This window comes from Lepidochelys kempii, chromosome 11 (assembly GCF_965140285.1).
Source record: "Lepidochelys kempii isolate rLepKem1 chromosome 11, rLepKem1.hap1, whole genome shotgun sequence".
In the NCBI taxonomy this organism is placed as follows: Eukaryota; Metazoa; Chordata; order Testudines; family Cheloniidae; genus Lepidochelys; species Lepidochelys kempii.
In genome coordinates, this window is record NC_136390.1 from 33,382,617 (window position 1) to 33,401,466 (window position 18,850).

At 41.2% G+C, this 18,850-nt stretch overlaps 1 protein-coding gene across 10 annotated transcripts in view; it reads right to left on the minus strand.

Annotated features, from left to right (window-relative positions):
• The window catches only part of RBMS1 (RNA binding motif single stranded interacting protein 1), a 207,482-nt gene that overhangs the window by 119,687 nt on the left and 68,945 nt on the right, over nt 1-18,850 (minus strand). For 2 of the 10 annotated variants that reach the window (XM_073305602.2, XM_073305607.2), the window contains exon 1: nt 6,212-6,704. The exons of 2 other annotated variants lie outside the window; for them this stretch is intronic. In XM_073305602.2, the coding sequence (XP_073161703.1) occupies nt 6,212-6,379 (168 nt within the window). In that variant the 5' untranslated portion in view covers nt 6,380-6,704. Of the gene's footprint in view, nt 1-6,211; nt 6,705-7,231; nt 7,303-12,995; nt 14,568-16,063; nt 16,546-18,850 lie in introns of those variants that run through there. 6 more of the 10 variants (XM_073305603.2, XM_073305601.2, XM_073305606.2 and 3 more) reach the window with 5 other exon arrangements.

The following is an 18,850-nucleotide window of genomic DNA, read 5'->3' on the forward strand; positions in this document are numbered from 1 at the left end:
AATGAGGAACAGAAAGAGTGTGCTTCTCTGGGTTGCTTTCCCTTTTTAGTAAGGAATATGTGCATGAGGACAACACCTTTGCTTTTTTGAGATTTATCTGTCATAGCTGTTCAATCCTCTACTGAAGTTATGGTGTTCTCTTGGATGATGTTACAATAACCCCTTCTGCATTCAAACTCCTGGATTCGGGACAGGGGAAAGGGGTGCTTTAGGTTACACTGCACAATAACCAATTTTTTTTGAAAGCAGGTATTATACAAAGGGTAAAGAAAATCATAAACTGAAATGGTCTTACAAAGATTTCTATTAAAGGGATAGTCAATTTAAAAAATAGGAATTAAAAATCCCACACATTTTTGTCTGAAAAGGTCTAATCTGCTACAGTTATTTGTAACTCCCAAGATTTCTGGAACTCAAAGAGGTTATAGGGAAACGTACTCTCTTCATTTTTCCACTTTGTTTGCTTTGTGCTTTTGGCAGCACTTTGTGTACCTAATCACGGAAACTCCCTGTGTAGCCAGTCAATTCCTCTCTGTGAGGATGACAAGAGAGACACAAAACATTTTTTAAAATAGGAAAATGTGACTGTAAAACAAACAAACAAAAACCGGCAGGGGGATATAGGGGCAGGTGTAACATCCGAAACTACTTTAAACACTCTCTAAAAATTTTGTTTAAAGTGCATACTTTATGTTGAGAGTTTCCCTTTAAGTATCAGCAAGTCCTACATGTTTCTTCTTATGTGCTACTTCCAAGAAACAGATGCTATATTTGTGGCGGATACCACCATTCCAATGTGCAGGTCAGATGACCAGCATTCTTTATTTCCACATCTACATGACAGTCTTGAATTCACAGCCTGATTCATGTCCTGGTAGAATGATAACCTACCCAAATATCTGTTATATCCAAGAGCTGTTGGATCAGAAGGTGGCTTTATTTTTGTTTGATGTTAGCTAGCTCAAGGACACTGGTACACGACTACATGCAGTGGCCCACCAGAGCAGTTATGCTCCTGATATCAGCAAAAAGCCTTATGGTCCGATATTCAGAGCTGTTAAGCATCTTCAGCCCCAACTGACTTTAACAGAATTTGAGAGTGCTCGGCACTTTTGAAAAATCAAGTCATTAGTGACTACCAGCTGAAAAAATGAGAAGTGTTATGGCAAAGCATAGTCAGGGGGCTTACTCTCCCTTGCACTACATCAATAAGAATAAAATTGATGGTCGGGGTCCACAGTTTAGAAGCAACTCTTCCATTCATCAAGACAAATTATTGAAATCATTATAGAAGTGGCAAGTATACTGTGAAATGCAATTAATCTGCATGCGCACAACCTTTTAAAACCTTTTGGTAATTTTCACATCTTCAAGTCACCAGTCTAGACTGCAGAACATATTAAGCACAAAGACAAACTTTCTAAAGTCACCAACATAAAATGTAATATACCAGCTTTTACTCAATGCAAAACACATGGGAATACACTCACCTAAAATGGACATAAAAGCCAACAATATTTTACAAACAGAATCAAAGCAAAAAACACTCCCAGTCTAGTTTTATACTTTCCAAGCTCTACACCTAGAACAAGTTAAAAAGCACTGGTGGTCAAAGTGTGCTTGTCCAGAGGACTCTACTAATGCCTCAAAGATGACACCCCTCCTGTAGGAGTAACTGCTGGTGGGGTTCCCCAGTAGGTTTAAACTAGTGCAATAGGAATGGACTGCCAATACCCGCACTTATGTCTAGGTCCAAGCAGTTTCTGAAGAAGGAGCTGGAGTTGTTGCAATGTCCTGGGCAAAGGACACTGAAAAAATCAGGTCCTGACAAGGTTGGGGATGGAAAGTGGACTCGTAGGGAAGACGGATTAGACAGGAGCCTTAGGCTTCGAACATCAGGAGTTAACAGTTCCTAGGTTGGGTATGAGAGCTGTTGTAATGTCAAAAAATGTTAATACAGTTGGCCACATTCTGAGGTCTGGCCAAACTGTGCTTAGTGCATGCCCCAAAGGGAGAAACAAAGATGACTTCACATCACCTTTAGGCCACTCAATTCTAGGTCCAGCAGAGGTCTGATTAAGCCTCCAGTGCAATTTGCACCCTACTGTCAGTGGCCATTCTAGTAGCAGAAAATCACTTAGCACCCTTTCCCCAGCTGAGCACCTTACCCCAGCAGATTCAAAGGGGGGTGGCACAGAGCCAGCATAAGCATGCTGAGGGAAGCCCCACCTGGCCTGTTAAACCAGCTTTATGTCCCCTTCAGGCAGCTAGAGTGGCACAGAGGATTCTTGGCAATCTTAGAATCAGACCCATTATAGGGAAATAATGGTGCAAAAGATTCTTAGTGACCTTAAAAATCAAGCTCTTTATATCAAACAGACTTTAAATTGACATGTATACGCTAATTTCAAGGTAGTAAATACATTTGATATTCATATCTCCCAAACAGAGTCACAGTTGAATTGTATCAAATGTTTTTCCTGTGACTGACCATCATGAGTGGAAGGCAAAAATGCTCACAGGGCATGAACATATCAACATACATGAACCCATGAAAGTACAACATGTGGCAACAGTGCCTTGTTTGAAAAAAAAATAGCATAAAAATAAACTTGCAACACAGGGAAACGATTAAATTTGAATTTAAAAAACATTTGCAAATCCACATGAAAAATGATTATATGTGGACGTATTTTTAGCAAGAGCTTGTCCCTTATCAGAATCAACATACATCAGAATTGTGGAGAATAATTTCCTTTATCAGTGACATCTTCCATTCTGCAGTTCTCACTGTCATATTACAATTGTGTTTTACACTACACTTCCTGTTATTCTTGAAATCAGAAGTAATGGCAATTATACAGTGATGGTAGAGGTGGCACATCCAAAACTAAACCCATAACTCAGTGGGTCTCAACCAGTGGTACATATACTCAGAGGTCTTCCAGGGAGTACTCAATTCATCTAGATCAGTGTTTCTCGACCTGGTGCTTGCAGCCTCAAGGGTGGTCATGGGACAGGTTTAGGGGGTTTGCAAATGGAGGGCTGGCATTAGGAGGTAGCAAGCAGGGTAACTGCCCCAGGCCATACCCGAAGCGAAGTTACATGCTTCAGCCCCAGGCAGCAGAGCTAGGGCTTCAGACAAGGCTCAAAAATGCCAAACAGGCTCAGTATCACATTGAAATGTAAGTACAATACCTATATTCCAATGGCTAGATTTTATAATTATATGCTAAAATAAGAAAGTAAGCAATTTTTTAGTAATAGTGTGCTGTTTGTGACACTTTTGTATTTTTATGTCTGATTCTGTAAGCAAGTAGTTTTTAAGTGAGGTGAAAGTAGGGGTACTCAAGACAAGTCAGACTCCTGAAAGGGGTGCAGTCGTCCAGAAAGGTTGAGAACCACTGCCTTAACTTATTCCCAACAATTTGCCTTTGGGCCTGAAACTTCAGTTTTTGCCTGAGCCCAGAGATAACTTTTTTTTGAAAGCGTGATGATGAAACAGACATTTGTTACTTATCCGAGTATAAAAATGGTTTTAAGCTGTTAAGAACATTGTTCAGATGTTTGGAGCTCAAAATAACTGAAACTGCCTTGTCTTAAAACTAAAATGTTGGCATACACTTAGTCCAGAATGATTAACGTATCCTTCACATTAAGAGATCTGGATTTGAAACAGAATTATGAACGTTCAACAAGAGCAGGACACTGCTCTTCACTGCATGCTTAAGTCAATAAGGAAAACAGCACCGTGAAAGGCTGCAGGGATGGGATGTATGATAGTATAATCAATCATTTTCATAGCCATTCCTGAACATGGTCTACTTCAAAAGGAGAAGAATAAAGATAGATCTAAAAACTTTTCTCAATATTATTTAATGTAGGTAAAGCACTAGAGGGTCAAGATCCTCAGCTGATGTAAACTGATGTAGCTCTACTAAGTTAATGGAGCTATACTGTTTTACGCTAGATGTGAATCTGGTCCTATTAGTACTAAATACTGATACTATAATACAGTTATTATACAGATCCACTATAATCACAGAGTGCCACAAGAGCAACCACTTTACTAACATATGTGCAGGCAGCTGGCCAGGATACTAACGCTATTGCTGGCATCACAGCTGGTGCACATGAGCCGAGCACCTGCCTGAAACAGTGTTCTGTTGTGGGGTGGGAGGACACTTCACTCCATCTCCACTTCTCCCTCCCTGTCTTGGCACCAGTCTCCTGTCAAACAGATGCAAAAAAATAAAACTGCTCGAAGTGGCCACTGAGCCTGCCTCATCTGTATTTTTACCAGTGGTGCTCTATTCGTTGGTACATCAGCACTGCTTAAAAATCCTGCCCCTAAACAGGACAGGAAATCATTGATGGGGCCCTAGACTGTAGAGGAAAATTCAAGACTGTATTTGCCAAATATAGTAAAGGGGATCTGCTTGCAGATATTCCATAAGTGGTTAGCTGCTAAGTGAGAATTATTCACTCAGCTGTAGTTGCATTATTATAGTCACTTCCCATGTACGTAAACTCTAAAGAACTTGGTCCTGGTATACCAGATAAGAATTGCTCAACTTCATTTTCCTATAGCAATAATCCTATCTTTGCAACATGTCAACCTGTGTAACTACTGAATTCTTAATGTTTATAACAAACTCTAATAATGATTTACAAGTGTATCCCAAATAAGTAAATGATTACGGCAGCCATGTTACCTTGAAATTGAAAGACCAGGGGCTGGATCCAGAAGAGAATAAACTGTGAGTCTGAGTAGCTCTGATTGCATTGGTTTCATAAACTATGTAGTGTTGGGCCCGTTCAATATTTGGAAAGGAGACATCAAGGGGGAAAAGGAGTTAATGAAACATATAGGTTCATAACTTTTAAGGCCCTTATGATCACATAATTAGACCTCCTGCATAATACTAGGTGAAATCTGAGAGCCTGTAACTCCTGCATTAAGACCAATAATTTGTGACTGAATTAAGTATCTTTCATACACAAAACTTTTGCTTACTAGCCAGAAATAGGACTCCTGCTGAAACACACTTTCTCCTTTAACTGAATAAGCAAACTACAGACTTGGGCACTGGTGTCATCAGTCCAATTTGTTAATGGAATGGACTTCTTATAAAAAACCATAATCCTAATTTGGGGACAAATCCCAATTACTTTACTAACACAAGTATTCCCCTGGACGTCAATGAGACTACTCCTGTACGTATGGCAGGCAGTATTTGAACACCAAATTAGTCACTTTGATTCTGAACTGTGCACATGAAGCTTTATGACTAACTTATTCTTGCAACAATGCATACATATATATTTATGGCTGAGATTACACTTGATGCTGAACCATTAATTTCAGTGATTTAAAACTTTCGGGGGTAGAGGGAGTCTTTGTAGAGCTAATAATTCAGGGTTATTCTAGCTGGGAGGTGTCATCCCCTCACCCCAATTATTTTTGGGGGGTGGGGCAGGGGCGTAGTTGGGTGGAGTGGTTTGAAGATGTTCCATTCAGCCATTTTACAGGCTCAAATACTCAGATAAAATGAGTGCATTTCAAAAACAAAATAAATTAGTACTGAAATACATTATATATAATGTATATCTTTACAAAAGCAACAATGATGTTAATAAAGTGCAACATTAGAACTGAGCTCACACAAGGTCAGGAACTTTGAAAGAATGGACTCCACAGCAAGAAGAGGTTACTCAGCTCGTGCAATAACTGCAGTTCTTCAAGATGTACCCCCCTATGGGTGCACCACCTCCAGTGCACATGCAACTTTGAGCCCTGTATCAGAGACTTTTCCTCTCGCAGTGCCCATGCGTCCCTATGCCTCCTTGTGCCAGGCACCTATATAAGAATGTGTGAGCAAACTGCCTTCAGTTCCTTCACCTGCTGAATGTCTCCACAGAGAGCAGTCCAAAGCAGAGGGGAAGGAGGATGGGTTGTGGAACACCCAAAGGGGGACACACCTTGAAGAAATGCAGTTACTGCATAAGATGAATAACTCCTCTCTTTCTCCGAGTAGTGTCCCTGTGGGTGGGTCCACTTCAGGGGACTTCTAAGCAGTTTCCCCAGAGGGGAATTAGGTAGAAGGTAGGAAAACAAGAAATCAGAGTCCTTAGGGGGAACGTAATACTTTTTAATCCGCTCCTTTGCATGCTGATGGAATAGTAGCAGGTGTTTGCCACACAGTTTTACCTGGATCCAGGAGTGCCTCGCTGATGGGTATGCCACCCTCAAGTGTGTTATTGACTGTAGGACAGCCAATATCTCGTGTTGTGAATCCCTGACCTTTTCTAGTGGAATCTGAAGAATGACAGCTATTCTCTTTATGAGGTCTTGCAATCGCTGAAAATTGTTGGCCATGGAAGGTGGTGGAAGTATAACTGCTTTTTGTGAGGCAGCTGGTTCTGGAGGAGAGGACTGAACAATCCTAGTGTCCCTTTGAGATGGTACCAGTGGTCTGGAGAACTGCTGTTGGTAAGCAGCCGAAGGATCCCGTATGGCTGTGGGGGGGGAGGGAAGAGAGACATACAGAAGAGTAGGGTTTCAGGGTTGGTTCCACCATTCTTGATGATGGTCATTATCTTTTCTGTAACGGTCAATGAATGGGTCCTGACAGGACATGTTGGGAACCCTGGACTGAAACAGAAAAGACTGATTTGAAGTCCCCTTCATCCTCCTCATCCAGTGGAAGAGCCTCCAGAGAAAAGGATGGAGAGTCCCGCAGAACGGGGGACAGTAGCAGGCTGGAGACTGAGGTCTTGGTACCAAAAGACACTTCATACCTACAAGGAGCCGGGATTCAGGCTCATCTGATATGGATGGGTCTCTTGTGTGGCTAAATTCTTAAGGTACTGAGTAGGGAATTGGTACCAACATGGACACCGAGATGCAGTAGCTGAAGCTTATGATACCGTCTATGGCAGGTGTGCCGATGTAAGCCCCCCTGATGGAGTCTGGCACCATTGCTTGCTCTGTACTGAGCGTATCAAATTGGTAGGTGCAGACTGAGGGATTGAGCCTGATGGTACTAAAAAGGGGCGCTTACCCTCCTAACCTGCCTCAGACACTGGTTGAGTGTTCCGTCATTAACAGTCTCAGCTTAATCTCCTTGTTCTTCCTTGCCTTCAACCTGAGAGGTAGGCAGAAATTGCACTTCTGGGAGACATGGGACTCCTCCAAATAATGAACATACTTAGAGTAGCCACCACTTACTGGGATAGCCTCTTAGCAGCATAGGCTGCATATGAAGCCTGGTCAGCCAGGCATGCCCCACCAGGAAGACAAGGCTTCTGAAAGAAAGAGAGAGGAGGAGGAAAAACAAAAACAAATAAACAATCCTCTCACTGTTAACACTTACGTAATAAATATAACTACTAGGGCTGTCAAGCGATTAAAAAAATTAACCGTGCGATTAATCGCACTATTAATAATAGAACACCATTTATTTAAATATTTCTGGAGGTCTTCTACATTTTCAAATATATTGAATTACAACACAGAATACAAAGCGTACAGTGCTCGCGTTATATTTATTTTTTATTACAAATATTTGCACTGTACAAAAACAGAAAATAGTATTTTTCAATGTTGTGCAATCTCTTTATCACGAAAGTTGAACTTATAAATGTAGAATTATGTACAAAACCCCCTGCATTCAAAAATAAAACAATGTACAATTTTAGAGCCTCAAGTCACTCAGTCCTACTTCTTGTTCAGCCAATCACTCAGACAAACAAGTTTGTTTACATTTGCAAGAAATAATGCTGCCCGCTTCTTGTTTACAATGTCACATGAAAGTGAGAACAGGCGTTGGCATGGTACTTTTGTAGCCGGCATTGCAAGGTATTATGTCGCAAATATGCTAACCACTTGTACGCCCCTTCATGCTTCGGCCACCATTCCAGGGAACATGCTTCCATGCTGATAATGCTCATTAAAAAAAGTATGCGTTAATTAAATTTCTGCCTAAACTCCTTGGGGGAGAACTGTATGTCCCCTTCTCTGTTTTCCTCACATTCTGCCATATATTTCATGTTATAGCAGTCTTGGAGGATGACCCAGCACATGTTGTTCATTTTAAGAACACTTTCACTGCAAAGTTGAGAAAACGCAAAGAAGGTACCAATGTGAGATTTCTGAAGACAGCTACAGCACTCGACCCAAGATTTAAGAATCTGAAGTGCTGTCCAAAATCTGACTGAGACGAGGTGTCAAGCATGCTTTCAGAATTCTTAAAAGAGAAACTACAGAACCCAAACCACCAAAAAAAGAAAATTAATCTTCTGCTGGTGTCATCTGACTCAGATAATGAAAATGAACATGCGTCAGTCTGCACTGCTTTGGATTGTTATCGATCAGAACCCATCAACAGCCTGGACCATGTCCCTTGGAATGGTAGTTGAAGCATGAAGGGACATATGAACCTTTAGCACATATGGCATGTAAATATCTTGCAACGCTGGCTACAACAGTGCCATGCCAATGCCTGTTCTCACTTTCAGGTGACGTAAACAAGAAGCAGGCAGCATTATCTCCTGTAAATGTAAACAAACTTGTTTGTCACAGAGATTGGCTGAACAAGAAGTAGAACTGAGTGGACTTGCAGACTCTGAAGTTTTGCATTGTTTTGGTTCTGAGTGCAGTTACGTAATAAAAAAAATCTACATTTGTAAGTTGCACTTTCAGGACAATGATTTCACTACAGTACTTGTATTTTTCATTTTTACAGTGCAAATATTTTTAATAAAAAATAATATACACTTTGATTTCAGGTTTCAGAGTAGCAGCCGTGTTAGTCTGTATTTGCAAAAAGAAAAGGAGTACTAGTGGCACCTTAGAGACTAATCAATTTATTTGAGCATAAGCTTTCATGAGCTACAGCTCACTTCAGCTCACGAAAGCTTATGCTCAAATAAATTGGTTAGTCTCTAAGGTGCCACTAGTACTCCTTTTCACTTTGATTTCAATTACAACACAGAATACAATATATATGAAAATATAGAAAAACATCCAAAATATTTAATAAATTTAAATTGGTATTCTATTGTTTAACAGTGCGATTAAAACTGCAATTAATTGCGATTATTTTTTAAATTGCAATTAATTTTTTGAGTTAATCATGTGAGTTAACTGCAATTAATCGACAGCCCTAATAACTACTAAAAACAACTAACGACACTAACAAAACAAACCACTATAAAAAGAACGTGAAATAGCGGAGGCACACTTAAGGTGGGCACGCTAGAGATCCATCTCAGGCTGAGAAGAAGACTGAATGCGGTTCACCTGTGCATCCCTATACAGACTCAGCATCCAGCATGAGGCGGCACAGGGCACATGTGCAGGCCAAACAGGCATTCTAGCAGAAAAGTCTCCAATTAAGGGCTTGAGAGGTGCCTGTGCACCTGCAGTGAAGAGTCCATAGGAACTTAACTGGAAGAAGAACTAACAATGTTCCCTATTGCACACCTTCTATATGAATTCATAAAGAATCTGAAAGCCTCCTGCAACTGGACCAACCACCCTCAGCTCTCATTGCAGCAAAAGCACCTTGTAAAATTGAGCTTTCTATCCATGTTGTGGGCAATAGGGAAGAGAGCTGATGAGACCATAATTTTGACATTTGTGCAATTAACATTTCAGACTTAGCATCGAAGTAATGCCGGACTTTATTTCCCCCTAATCTTTTTACCTTGTATTAAACATCCATAATCCCATAGTAAGTAGATCATTAAACTGTGGAATATTTGAAGCAGCTCCCCAGGTCACTACATAAAACAAATAAAGAAATACTGCTTTTTCTTTTATTGGTGTTTTACTATACTCTGTTGTTAACTAGCACTTTTAATAAGTTCAAATCAACAAAAATATTACACAGTGAATTATGACTCTGCATTCCTTTCCATGAAAGGTTCCCAACCTTTTAACATGTTTAAGGTTTTTAAACACCCAAACAAGTTTAAGCTGTAGTTCTGATTCCTTCAAAAGTTTTCCCTATATTTGGAGCATATTTTGAGACCAATTAACTTTAAGCCAAGACTAAGCAGGCCTATAGTTTAATTAAACCAGTGCAACTCTGGGTAAAGTAGTAGTCCATGTAGTTCAACCAGTGAAAACTCCTGTATATAGACACATAAACTGATTTAAACCCAGTTTATGTTGATTTTAGCTTAAATTAGTGGCAAAACCTAAATCAATAGAAACCGATTTTTATATCAGTTTAAGAGTGACCACACAGGAGTTTACACTAGTTTAAACTAAAATCTACTAGAAACAATTTAGTGAAACGTGTGCAAGTTGTGCATAGATAAGTCCTCTAACATTTGAGTTAGAAACAATGCTAGTTTAAGTTCTCTGCTTAGCTAACACATGGTTCTCCCCTGCACTCTTCTCCCCTCTCTATTTGTAACTCATCCGTTCCCTTTCCTGTTGCATCAGGAAACTGTAAATACAGTGGCTTCTGCAGGGCGCTGTTATAATTACCACAGTGTACTGCAACTGTGAAACTTATGCAAAGTATGTAACAACTACTTCAACAAGCTAGAACAGGCAGAATTTAATGTGGTTCTTTTGGCTTTCTAGAAATCCTTTCTAACAGTTCATCAAGAATGAAAATGATACATTTTTGGAAAATATTTAATTTGGCATAAAATTTTAAGACATAACATTTTCCCCTAAGTAGCTCTCATTATAAAATAAAAGCATCTGCTTTACAGACCACTAAAAACTTTCATAAGACGTTGAAGACTGCGAGCTCTGAAGGAATGCTAGCACAGAGTTCCTAGTCTCCATGACCTTTTATAACTTTTGTTTTATCCTGCCTCTCAAAACAAATCTAGACCAATAATAGAATGTTTAGAGCTGTGAAAAATGCACTCACCAATACAAAAGAGATGTATTAGTAACAGCTACCATTTTCACCAACTCCTGTGAGAACACATTTTAAACCACCTTCTCCGTATTTTATTTACTTGACTTTAGCACTATGGTGATGTATTATAAACCCTGTCAAGCCTCTGGAAAAGGTTCCCCCCACCCACTGAGTAATCCTGGTTTATAGTTTACTATGCTTTCTGAAATGTGTTAAGTCAAGCATTCTTCAGAGTTGAAAGTTTCAAAAAAGAAACAGCAGACATTCAAGACAAAACATACACTTGTTTTCTCCCAAGTATGTGTGCGTGTGTATATATATTTACACACACACTCATATAATATACATATACACACACTGTAAAACAATTAAGCATTCAAACAAACAGACAAAAGGGTAATGCAGCAACCCTTTTTTTTAAGTAAGAAATCTTAAACAGCAATTTCATTTTTTCAAAATATAGAAAACGTAATCGATCACTTTTTCTAATCTAGAATGTCATATCTGACTGGTTAGGGCGCTTCCTTTTATTTTTTTTCATTCAAGTTTGTATTATACCTATAGAAACTCACTGATTATTTATGCTTGAGAGATCAGATTTGCTTAGTGCTATACAAACATCTTTATAGGACCATTACAAAAAACAATAATAAATGTGAGCTTTCTCTGCACTGATATTCAATAGAAAAGCTCAGAGTCTGGTTAAGTCCATGTAAGGTCATTAATGTCAAACATACTTCATATGCAACTGATCAGGTCAATGCAAGGAATAAAATAATACAAGTCTTACCAATTTGAAAAAATAAACTACTAACCATAATACAACAAACTCAGTTATAAACTAAGTGTATTTGGTCTCTTTCTCCAATCCCTCCCCCTCCCTTATACATGCACATTCATAGAACAGTATTGTGCAAGAACTATTTCTTAGATTTTTCTACAGCGTTTCATGCTTTAAATTCTGACCATGCCAGTTATACTCCTTGATCTCATAAATTTAATGAGGTCACTTGACATGCATGTTTACAAAAAAGAAAACTGAAGCAAGAGAAGAAAAAAACAAAACAAAACCCTACAGAGCTATCAAATGGTATATAGGATTACAGGTATAGCATCTTGATACCTTAAACCCATCATCCTGAAAGTGAAACATTTTTTACTTGAGACTAGCAATGGTTTGTTTCATTTAAATATTTTCTAAATGCCAGTTTTATCTTCAAACTCCAAGAAAACCCCACCGATGACATAGAAATTGCTGTGAACAGAGCTGCATGAAAGGATTAATCAACTGCATAGTACGTCAGTCTCTAAACAAGGCAAAACACTAAATCAGAGTTAGATTCCTCACCTGCAGTTACACCCAGTTAATCTGCTTGAAAGCAGCAAACTATGTAAATCTACTTATACTGGTGAGATAAACATTACAGTCATCAAAATGTAACAAGAACCATTGTTACCAGGCAAAGCTGTTAAAAATAAATTTAAAAAAAAAAAATCACATGGCTTTCTTACAGAAGCTCAGATACCGATCCAGCATCTATTGGTGAGACTCAATGGTTATTTCATCCTAAACCTAAATAGCTACTTGCTCTGGCCCCCAAAAATCAGAGATGAGGAAAAGTGGGCTGAACACAGTGATTTAAAATCCCAAATCAAATGTCTACAGCAGCTCTACAGATACAAAGAGCAGATGGAAGGGAGGAGACCCAATTTTCCATCACACTGGCGTTACACAGGCGTAAATATGTTGTCTTCATTGTTACTACTTTGGATTTACACAGGCGTAACTGAAAGGGGAAAATTCAGGTTCCTTATATACGTAGGTTGTATTGAAGAGAGACCTAAAAGAGTCTACAGCAGAGGGTGAAGAGGTATTACCACTTATTATAGCCTCTTCACAGTAGATAGAATATCCTCCTTTAAAGGAAGAGTAAAAATATTTGACTGTATTTAGCCACTTTCACGTATAATCAGAACTGTTTTGACAGACAAACTACTGAAGTATAAAACCAACTGGGATAGGCAATGCATTGCCCACATTCTTCAGCCAGACTTGAACCTGCATTCTGTTTTTGTCAGAGCATTACCTGCCAAGTTACTACTCACTTTTGCAGCTTCAAACTTTGACATGAGCTCAGTAGGAGCATTTTTAATGTGCTCTTGTCTGTCCGCAATGCAGGCAAATCCTATTTAACACAGATGACTTCAGAGACCAGAGCTTGCTGCTCACCCTACCACTATAGAAGAGAAAAAGATTAGGCACCACCCACCTCTGTCTGACCTGAAAATGAAGTAGCTGACTGGCTCCTAGAAACCTGAGTTACACAGAGAGACACAGATAGCAAGCATAGTACTGTAATCACAGATTCCTTTGTAAAATTAACATTACTTTTAGGCAACAAATAGATTGTATCAGTGAAATCCTGGCCTCACTGAAACCATTGGGATTTTTGCCATGGATTACAATGAGGCAAAATTATATTACAATTCCTTCCCACTAAAACTGACAGGGTACTTTTTTCCTTTTGCTGATAGATTGCAGTCAACTTTCAGCCACAATCTGGCACCAACCAGAAATTATGATAGAAAAAACATATTTTATCATCAAAGATTTAGGATTCTATTAAAATCTTACACCATTCTGCTACCACTAAAAACACATTATAATTAAAAAGCCAGCACAGGCTATCCCAGAGTATTTACTTTTCATTTTTAAAATTATTTTAACTCCTCTGTCTCATATACTGAATACTCCCTTTTACCATAGAAGAAAACTAGCCTCTTAGAATAAAATACAAATACAAATGTTCTGAAAATGGATTAGATTTAATTGTACATTAGTAAATCTACTTTATAACAAACGGAGAATTAGACTCGTATCCTGTGACACTAATTCATCCATGCAGGTGAAGTCTAAGTGAAAATGAAATCACCAAGTCACTCTTATTCCCAATGAAGTCAATAGGAGTTTTGCACACACTTCAGTGGGAAAAGTTCTCAAACCCCAGCTCCCTATGTAGGAAATGTTTGAATAGAGAATGGCTAAACACGAACAAAAGAATGCTTTGGTACCCGGGGTCTTAAGACTACATAATACCCACACATTCATTTCTTTCTCTGCTACTGAAAAAGAAAAAAAGGTCTGTTTGTTTTTCTAATTCAGTCAGGCCTTTTAGCTCTTTGAATCTAAGGAGTGCACTGTGAAAAGAAGAGCATCTTATCAGCATGCTCCAGACCAGCAGGCTAACTCAGATCCCTACACAAAACATACAACCCTTCCAGTAAAAAGGCCTCACCCTCAGAGTTTTCCTCCCTATTTCCTTGCTAACACCCTGTTGCACGCTAACAAACAAATGAACACACCAGACCCTAAGGTGCCTTAATTAACTATCCTGTCAGGTAATTTAAGAAAATAGTGTCTAACACATTGGCTTCCCTTACAAAGTATGTGGACACACGATACAAGAGCTGCACTGTGGTTGTATCGGGGGGATTTATTTAAAAAAAAAATCACCACCCAGTAATATTTTATCACATACACACACTTCAGATGCAAGATGCAATGATAATGACACAATGTTGGGTGTCATCTGCAAAACGTTGTTGAGATAGCATTGTAAGTGATTTGTACAATAAGGAGAGTGATCACTTTAGATAAGCTATTACCAGCAGGAGAGTGGGGTGGGGGGAGAGAAAACCTTTTGTAGTGGTAAACACCCATTTTTTCATGCTTTGTGTGTATAAAAAGATCTTCTATACTTTCCACAGTATGCATCCGATGAAGTGAGCTGTAGCTCACGAAAGCTTATGCTCAAATAAATTGGTTAGTCTCTAAGGTGCCACAAGTACTCCTTTTTTTTTTTTTACAATAAGGATGTTCCTTTAAAATGGGGTACGAGAGCAGCAAGTGAGCAAGAAAGCTCACTTAAACTCCAAGTAAAGATAAACCTAATGTAAACTGCTGCACTGGTTATCATAAACCTAATAATTCACATGCTTACCTATCAGAGAAACATACATGCATTGGAATTTTTTTAAAAAATCCATTAAAATCAATAATTCTATGAAGCCCTGTAGTAAAGTGACTCTCCATTACAATGTGATGTGATCTGATATTTCTATCTTTAATGCATCCTAACTCCACAGAGAGTGACAATACATCCTTTACCATTATTATGATAATTTGTTTCTATTGCTGAGGGGGGCGGACACAAAAGGGGATTTATGTTTCCTCCCTCCCCAGCCCCCAAGAAAATACATGAGAGTGGGGGGTGGTTGTGAGTTGATTGTTTTTTCGGTCAACCAGGCATCTTGTCACTGACTTCTAATCCATGTAACCTTTTTCTATACAAACACGAGGGTCCTCACTTTTCCTGACAAACCTGAAGCACGTGATTTTTGTTTGTCTGGCCAAAGGTTCAATGAAAACGGGTCTGTTTTGTAGTAAATAATTGTGTGACGACGCCAACACTAAAAATCAGAAACAGGAAACAGTTTTCCTAATTTCTCCCACCCCCACCGCAGCAGGGGATGTTGGTCTAACCATTCCAGCTGCTTTCAAAACTTAAGATGCTAAAATGTCCGTTTCAAAACAGTTCCGTAGATGTGAATGGTCCAAGCTTATCGAAACTATCTGTCTGCTCATAAAATGTCACAGGGTTTCCCTCGCACTGCTAGGGGGAGGCCGGGGGCGGCGGCGGGTGACGCTCAGCCGCGACAGCAGAGGGGTTTTTGGAGCGTATGGGGCTTTTTTGTTTGTTTTGAAAGCACGTTCGCCCTTCTTGTCATTTTATCAGAAAGGAAAAACATTCAGCCTGAAGTTTCGATTTTCAATGCATGTTGCAACTTCACTCCTTTAAAAACAAAACAAAACAAAAACAAACAAAAAAGAACCGTGGCGCAGCGCCCAGCACATCCAGAGCTCCCTAGGCGCCACACAACACCCCCCTCCACCGCTAGGGCCAGCCGGCTGAAGTCGCCTGACCGGCACCAGATCGCCTTTCTTTCGGGGACCCAACAAGGTCACACGCAGCCTCGGAGCGGGGGGACTCTCCGTGCAAGCCAGCGGGACGCGCGCAGCGGAGCGCTAAGGGAGTGGAAGTTACAGGTCCCCCCCCCCGCGATGTACCCACTCCTCCCCTTCCCCGGGGGGGGGGGGAGCGCTGCTCTCTTACCTGTTTCCTATAGGAAGCCCTGCTGCCGCCCGCCGGGTTACTGCTGCTATTGGGGAAAATCATCGCCCCGCCTAAGCCCCAGCTTCCCCTCGGGATGGGCAGCAACTTTTGTGCCAACTTGCGCGCAGGGGCGGCTGCGGTGCCTCCCTCCCTCCCCGGCGGCTGCCTCCGAGCCGGAGGTCCACGCACGACGACGCCTCTTTCCCCCTTCCGCTCCGGGGATCAGCCGCGCAGCGCCTCCCGCACGAGCAGCAGCGGCCGAAGGGAGCTCATTGATCTGGCGGCGGCGGCGGCGGGCGCTTCCCCAGCGGCGGCAGAGCCGATCCCACCTACCAGCGGCCTCAACCACCGCCCAGAGAGAGCGCGGCGCCGCAGGAGACGGCCCACAGCAGGCTCTGCGCCCGGCTCCTGCGCCCGGCCTGCCCCGCACGCTGCCGCCTCCTGCCCTGGCCGCTCTGCTCTGCGCAGGGGCGCTCAGCAGCCACCCACTGCGCGGGGCCCCGGAGGTGCAGGCGGCGGCCGCCCCTGCCCCGCCGAATGGTTGCTTCTGGCCCCCGCATTCCGCACATTCCACGGTGCAGCCAGCAGCTCCCTGCGCACCAGCGGCGGCAGCACTTCGCCCCTGGGCCAGGCGCTCCGCGGCCAGGTGAGCGCAGCAGGAGGAGGGACGTGTCGCCTCCGCTTCACCTGGGGAAGGGCCCGAGTATGCAGCCAGCAGCTGTCTACTCTGGTCCTTTACTCTGCAGGGCCAGCAGCAAAGCACCTCCCCCCACAGCCGCGCCTTCGATAGAGCTGGGCAGCCCTGGCCCGGACGCACAGTTCAGCCGCACAAGCGCAGGGGGAGATCGGGCCAGAACCGGCCACCCTGAGGTTCTGCATGCTCGACCTCTAGACCAAGGTGGAAACCAGGTGCAAATCGAGAATGGATCGAAACTCGTTCAGTGGATCAGAAGGGGGTGACTTCTCACGTGGCCGGGGGTTTGAAAACCAGCATCTGGCGCTGGCATTTTCCAGCAGCTCAAAACTCTGGATCTAAACACCCAGGACTTTGGGGTGAGAAGCCACCATAGTCAGAAATCTAGTTCAGAACTTTGCAACTTGTGTACATCTCTTCAAATATCTGATCCCCTTCTCACACATACACAAGGTCAGAGAGAGATTGCAAATTTACTTTTCAAAAGGACCAAAGCCTGTAGTCAATAGGAATTTTGCCAATGATTTCAGTAGCGATAGGATTTAATTCAAAATACAGGACTCTGCCTTACACAAATTGATTTTGCCTGTGTGAAACCAACTGAATTGTCCCTCATGGCCTGAACAAGGAACAAAAGTCATAAAGTCCAAAGTCTAGCCTTATAGTCTGAGATGGCTAGCACAGTTTTAGGGAATTCATCCATCCTAAATCTCACCAATTCCTCCGAATAAGCTTTTTTGAAGTTGGAGGGAAATCCCATTTTTCTGCCAAAATTTAGGGCCTTGGGAAGTTTTGCAGTTACCGGAAAATTAGATTCCTCAGGTTTGTTGAGGGAAAGGGCTGCAACTGCCTTCCAAATTTTAGATGTGTTACGTAGAACTCTGAACCCTTTCTGTTGTGTACCCATCATTGGTTATAACTAGCAGTCTCGTCTATAAAATAAAATTAGATTTTGTTCAACTCCGTAATTTCATACAGGTGACTCTGTAAGAGGACCTTCCGCTGAGGACACCTAGTTTCAAGGTTTCCTTTGGTATTTTTAAATTCTCTTTGATAGTAAGCACTCTCTCCAAAAATTGATTGGGAACATAGATTGCTGGAAAGAAAGATAGATTTGCCACTTGGTTCACCAGTGAAATGTTGAGCTGCATCCCAGAACAGCTATGCCAGCTCTAGAGTGTTTGGTGCTGGTAGCAACTTGGAAAATGTCCACCCCTCTCAACCTTCAGTTACTTTTTGCAATAAGCAGTCACTAAATATTTTCGTGCCATTGCATTTTGCTGCCCTAGACAACAGCCTATTCTAGTATAGCGAACAGTGAGAAAGCAGTGCTGCTTGGCAGAATTGTTATCTGTGTACCAGTAAACACCGCCAAAACACAAAAAAACCCCACACAGCACCTAAAAACTCATCCACAGTTACGTTCCATGTTAAACCTGACCTTTGAATAACTGTTCAGAGCTAGTCAAAAACCATGCCCAGCGTGTGGTATGTGCACATGCAATCTTAATTCTGCATGCTTTGAATTAGTATTTCTAAGGCAATAGAAGAACTGCACAGTACTGGCAGCACAGTCTTCTAATAGTCAACAAAAATGAGAAAGATCTTCACGAATCCTCTACTCTTACAAAATGACTTTGGGGGTAGCAGACACGGGAATTGATATCTTCCCCCCCAGATGACAAAGGATTCTGAGGAACTTCACTTTTCCCTTGTTTCCCAATACAATTAAAAACTGGCAGGATGTAGACATCTCCTATTCCATCACAGGTATTTTTAAGGCACCAATCACTGTGGTAGTTAGACACCATTACAGGAATTAAAAGATTTAAGAACATTTCAAAAGGGAACTCTAAAAGCAGGAACTCTGCACTTTCATCCCCAGGTTGCTATTCTTTAGAGAGGATGTGGATTTCCCTTTCGTGGATTCACCATGTGGCACACGTTTTTTCATGGACAATACATACTCTGTTTTTCTAACGTTTGTGGTATAAAACATGTAACATTAAACCATTCAGTGAAAATTTGATAGAAAATATCACCCTCAAGAGATATTTGTTTTATTTATGCTTTTGTTTAAAGGAGATTTGCAA